The sequence below is a fragment of the Brassica napus genome, chromosome C1, assembly GCF_020379485.1.
Source record: "Brassica napus cultivar Da-Ae chromosome C1, Da-Ae, whole genome shotgun sequence".
Classification (NCBI taxonomy): Eukaryota; Viridiplantae; Streptophyta; class Magnoliopsida; order Brassicales; family Brassicaceae; genus Brassica; species Brassica napus.
Window position 1 is genome coordinate 36,826,834 of NC_063444.1, and position 6,000 is coordinate 36,832,833.

Sequence of the window (6,000 nt, forward strand, 5' to 3'; positions counted from 1 at the left end):
AGCCAGCCGGCAACATCAAAGGACGATGTGAAAGCCACCGTTGCCGGAGGCGAAGCCCAAAACGTCGGGAGTCGTATCACCAGAAAAGGAAAACCGTATGAAATAGCTTTGAAATCCATCGGAGATGAGAGACGAATCTCAAAATAAAAGCCGGACAAAACGGTGTTTTGAGAACCACCGGTTGCCGGACACGAAAGCCGGCCAAGACAGTGTTTTAGAAGCCACCGCTTGCCAGAGTCATAGCCCGACCATCGGGAGTCAAGCACCGGTAACAGATCCGGCAAGCTTGACAAAGAATCGACTTTATCTCTCCTCCTCTCGAATATTAGTTTGTTATAAATGTATATATCTGAATACAGATTCAAACATGTCAGGTGTTTGAGAACAAATCAAATGGAAAAATGTAAAATTGGTAGTGAATATATACGGTGCTTCTGTTCTTTGATTATATATTCATTTTCCTTCTCTATATAGTTTGTACTTAGCTCTTAAATCCTGATTGATATACTTGATTTCTGAAAATATATCTTTTTTTTGCCGGATATATAAATACACCAAAAAGCTAAACTATAGATTCAAGTAAGTTTGGGTCTTATATCTATAATCCCTCTGAAACTCAAATTCAGTATTTAAAATTTTGGATTTATAGAATAATCAGCCCTACGACAAGAGGTTTGAATCCGCAGCACAAAAAAAAACACAATTCAGGTCCTAGTACTACCACCAACGCTTTGGTATAGTATTGTTTTCATGTTTTGAAAATCAAGTTGGTGATTAGAAAGGGACAAAGGGCTCTAGTAATGAACAAGAAGATAAAGATAAAGACATGTAATTGTTAGGAAAACCATCTCTATCGTATGTCATCGACGGGATAAGAAGTAGACAAGACTTATGTTATATACAATATTTTGGATATACAAGGACCATGTTATCCGAACCTGTGCACTTATTATCTAGTGTTTATGTTCCCCGTGTTGTAATTTAACTTCGAGAATATATATTTTCACAGTGAAAAAACTCTGATTTCCTATCTTTTCAACCAGTGGTCAAGAGGGAAAACAGATTTCTATGTATATGTTTTACATTTCTATATATCATATATTATGATAAGATATACATATTACATACTTTGAAACAAAACACATGATATCAATCATATAATATAATACAGATTTTTAGAAAATTCTCAGAGGAGATATGGTATTTATAATAAAAATCACATTATATAACACATGACTCGGGCCCTTTCGGTATTTGTTCAAGTGCCAGGGGAATGAATTATACATCGAACATATTTACTGTTTGCTAGTGTGTAACTGATATGACATTCACATTCCGGGATCTTGATTCTGCGAATTGCATCACTTGGTCGGCTCTTTTGACCAGGAACGACCACTTTGGTCTTGATCTTGTTGCTCAAGCCATTATCATCTATGCTTCATATAGCCGCCTATATTCAAACAAAGCAATGCAAGAATGAAATAAAATATCTTAAAAGATTTTTCAGAAGAAAATGTTAGAAGTAAATATAAAATTGAGTATACATATGGAATTTTAATATATGTCTCACTTTTACTTGTGAAGAGGCATTTTTTATAAAGAGATCTCCACCTGTTTATAATTATTCATTTATACTGTTGGTCTAATTCTTTCTTTTTTTTCTTCTTTTTCTCAAAACTATTTTAGTCGAGATGGTTAGGATGCGTCCGCAAAAGTTGAATGTAAGTGAAGAGTGGCCATCTATCTGCCATAAGGGGTTTTACTGTAGTTGTCAAATAATAAGTATTTTAAGTTTGTACTAATGATTAATAATATTCTATAGAGATTGTCAGGTTCGAAGAAACAAATGTATACCACAAGTGGGTTTGATTATATAATATACTAGCCAGATGTGTAAACCCATCTCTCCCTAGATTCACTTTCTGCAAATCCAATCCATTTCTACTTTATTTTATGCAGTTTTTATAGTTTAATAGGCTCGAGGAATGTGCAGTTTAGTTTAATCTTCACTAGTCCAGGGGGCATGTATCTAACATTTTCTAATATATATTGATCAACTGGTAACTAATAAAGCTCACAAAGTGGCAGACAGAAATACAAGTAAATAAGTCGCAAATATTCATGAAACTTTTACTTAAAGAAGACATCTAAGCAAGCAGCATGTCACATGCTTCTATTGATGTGTTCTGTGTTGATTTTATTTCCAAAAAGATGCAAAGAGAACAAAGGAAGTTGACAAAATATGAAAATAATAGCATAGCAATGTTTTATTTTGAACATAGAAACGTGATAATGTGATGGTGGTGACCTACTATAAAAGATCTATTTAACTAGGTATTCATAAAGTTGAACAATTTTGTTTTCTAATATTATATATTGCGGTCTTACCCTACCAAAATACTAAGATTCACATGCAATTTCGTAGGGTCCAAAAGAGGAAAAGAACAAAAAGACAAGATATACATATCATAGTAATATTGGTGGTATATATAATATAACAATTTGGAAATTTTCTTTTGATATTTCATTTAATATATGGTGTAAAAACAATGTTGTAAAAATTTGAATGTAGATGACAAGTTTAGATCAACTAGAGAAGTTGGTCAGCTTGCAACAATACTCTCCGGAGCTCACTCTCCATAGCTCTTAACATCACCGGCTTTTTCACAACTCCATTGATCCCAATCTGCATACACTTGTCCCACATTTCTTCGTCCAAGCTCACGGTCATTGCCACAATCAACGGCCAAGATCGGCTCCTGATCCTCATGGCCACTTCATAGCCATCCATCTCTGCCATTTGTAGATCAAGCACCACCACTTGGAACGTTGAGGAAGATGAGGAAGAGCTAGGTGCAATGGCAGTGAGGCAATCGAATCCAGATGATACCGCGGTTACAATGCAGCCAAGTTTTTCTAAAAGTTTACGCGTAACCGCCCGGTTTGAATCGTTGGTGTCTACTAATAAAACTTGCAAGCCACGTAATAGAGAATCAGAATGAGGGTGAAGGTGGTGGTCTGGAGCCGGTGCTTCCCCTGTTCCATGGACTGATATGGACGGCCGGCGTCGAAACCTGAGGAGCAGTGACATGGTTTCCGGCGAGCCGTCCGAGCCAGGGACCACCGAGATGTTCCCTTGAATTAACTGCACATAGGTTATAAAAGAATACGAGATAAATACTCTTTCTTCCCACACTAATAACGACAGCTATAGAAACATACCTGCACCACTTTCTTACAAACATCAAAGCTTAGATCTTGTCCTAACCCATAGCCAGATAATCTCACTTCGCCAACTTCTTGATCTCTTGACGAAACAGAAGCAAATGATTGAGAGCCTGAACCATCATTCTCAACACTCATTTCGAATCTTATGTACACATCTCCATCCGCCGAACAAGTAGGTGATCTCCATGCAGCCCATCTTTGATCACTCCTATCCAAGCTTCCTCTTTCTTTAAAAACCTTAAAGATCACCGACGACGACAAGGATCCTTCTCTACACTTTCTAGGCTTTACTAAACTACCAACCATATGAAGTATCACCTGGAACACTCTTCTTTCATCTCCCACTACATTATCAGGCAGAGACATTTCCGCATCAACCGTAAACCGAAACCCATTGTAAAGACACAAACACCTCGCCAAGCAAGCCGCTTCACGGACCGTACGATGCAGACTAAACGGCTTCATCTCCGTGACAAATCTACCGTCAGAAACATCCATCGCGTCCCCGACCAAATTCGACATAACATTCCCGGTCTTCACCATCGTATCAACAATCATCTTCTGCTCATTACTCAACTTCTCGTCCTGTATCATCGACAAAAGACCAAGTATAGAATGCATCGGACGTCTCATCCCTTCGCTCATCGCTTTTTGCAACACATTCCTCGCCTGGCTCGCCCTCATCGCGTCCCTCTTCGCGATCTGCAAGGCCCTGTTCTGGTCCGTGAGCTTGTCCCTCATCATCTGAGACTCCTCAAGAACCGCTGCGTGAGACAACGCAACGGCTACTTGATCAGCCACGACCTTAACAATCTCAATCTCCTGATAACTCCAGTCCCGAGGCTGTCCGCTAGGTAACACGCAGACGAGTATGGCGTAACATGTCTGAATCAACTCAGGCGTCCCTCCTTTAAAATCCGACACGCGAAGCATCGGCATTCTAATGGCAGCCACCGGTCCAATCTCACTAACATCTCCGCCGCTAGCTCGAGCTATCAACGAGTCAACGCTTAGTATATGCACATCATTGCTTTCTCTAACCCTAACAACGTCCACATCATGCATAGAAACAGAGTAGCCATAACCACTCCTCCCTGAGCTCCCTCTAAGCTCATGAGTCAGATTCATCTCACTCTTACCTTCATTCTCCATCCACACCGCGCAGTTCTGCAGCGCCAAGGTCTTCGAAAGCTCAACCAAAGTAGTGTAAAGAATGGTGTGACGGTCCAAGGACTTGCGTATCTCTTGAGTAAGCATACGGACGTGAACGCCGGTCTCTTTCTGAATCATAATGAGACCAACTTCACGTCCAAGCTCATGAGCCTTCTTCTTGAGCATAAACTCTCGAACTTTAACTTTCAGAAGGAGAGGGATGAGAGTGATGAGGGTGATCGCAGTGGCGCAGGAGACGAGAGCGGTCAACATCTTGAAAACGGTCAACGCCACCATGAGCTTGAAAGGGTGGGGACCGTAAGTCCAACCGTGGAGGAGATGAGTCATACCGCAGAGGACAATGAAGGCGATGAACTCGAAGAGGACCCATTTGAATGGAACGTTGGAGCAGCTCACGAAGTAGAGTAACTCGATCGGGATTGAGAAGTAAGCGACTGCAATCAAGAAGTCACTTACTCGTTGCGTCTCAAGGATGTTCTCTGTGCTCCAGAAGCTTACTCCTTCGTCTTCGCAGTTACACCCGCCGCCGTTTCCAGCCGCCGCCGGAGAAACCCAGATCAGTATCGAGAATAGTATCAATAACCCAGAAGCTACTTCTCTCACCATCATCTTCTTCTTCCCATGAAAATGCTTAAACCCATGAATCTCTATAACTAGTAGAAACGATGAAAAAGAAAAACAATGTTAAAAATTAAAACTTTAAAAGTGGGTTAACAGTAGACAGAACATGCAAAGAAGGAAAGTACCTGAAAGACGTGATTTTATTAAGACCAAACTGTCTTCCGTTCTCAGATCTGATCGAACTTATAAAACTCCAGCGCAGCAACGTGTGATACTCTTCGATTACTCGGTGGCATTCCGATGAACGAAAACGACGGGACCGGAAAAGAAAAGAGAGAGAGAGAGAGAGAGAACAAATCTAGAAAAAGAATCTTAAAAAGAGGAGAGAGAGATAGCGACAAATCTGAAACCTATATAAAAACGTGGTGCACGTACATGTACATATATGTTATACACATATATATATATATATATATATATATAAGCCGGAGAGAGAACATGCAAAGAAGATAAGTACTTGAACGATGTTCTCAAGTCTTCAGCTCAGATGCTTAGCGAGTTTTAGACCTCTATGAATTGTTTCCGTGTTCTGTGATTTGTAGACACTCAGGTTCTGAGATTAGTGACGGAGTTTTATGCCTTAAGCCGCCATTGGAGAATAAAAAGGAAAGTGTAATTTATAATACATGTGTGAGTAAAGGTTGGAGCCGTTGGTTTTAGAAGAAGGTTTTGGAGATTTTTTATTTTAGATTTGGGAAACTGTTGGGTCCCACTTGTTCTTACATGAACCGAACTTGGACGCAGTTTTGTATTTTTCTCTGAGTTCTTTATTATTTTATTTTTTTTACTAATTTCTTTTTTGGGGTCAATAATGTAGTATACATGTAATTAAATATTCACTTGTAGACAAAAATAATATATTAAATGTTAACTTCTGTTATTTTTCTCCATTTGTCAGTTTTATTTTTATTTTGGGGAATTAAATATATTTTTATGTAACTTATAAGCTGTAAATTAAAAAATTTAGTGGGGTCTTTG

General features: G+C 39.2%; 1 protein-coding gene across 1 annotated transcript; it reads right to left on the reverse strand.

Moving 5' to 3' along the window:
- Positions 1-2,501: 2,501 nt before the first annotated feature.
- Positions 2,502-5,616, reverse strand: LOC106446234 (ethylene receptor 2). The gene is made up of 3 exons (XM_013887941.3): positions 5,148-5,616; positions 3,223-5,054; positions 2,502-3,145 (listed from the first exon to the last, which is right to left on the reverse strand). The coding sequence occupies exons 2-3, from the start codon at positions 5,008-5,010 to the stop codon at positions 2,591-2,593; spliced, it is 2,343 nt and encodes a 780-aa protein (XP_013743395.2). The 5' UTR covers positions 5,011-5,054; positions 5,148-5,616; the 3' UTR covers positions 2,502-2,590.
- Positions 5,617-6,000: the final 384 nt, after the last annotated feature.

Coding starts and splice junctions, on each gene's coding strand:
- LOC106446234 (XM_013887941.3), bottom strand. CDS start 5,010: ATGATGGTGAGAGAAGTAGCTTCTGGGTTATTGATACTATTCTCGATA. Junction 3,146..3,222: donor TTTGTAAGAAAGTGGTGCAG/GTATGTTTCTAT, acceptor ACCTATGTGCAG/TTAATTCAAGGGAACATCTC.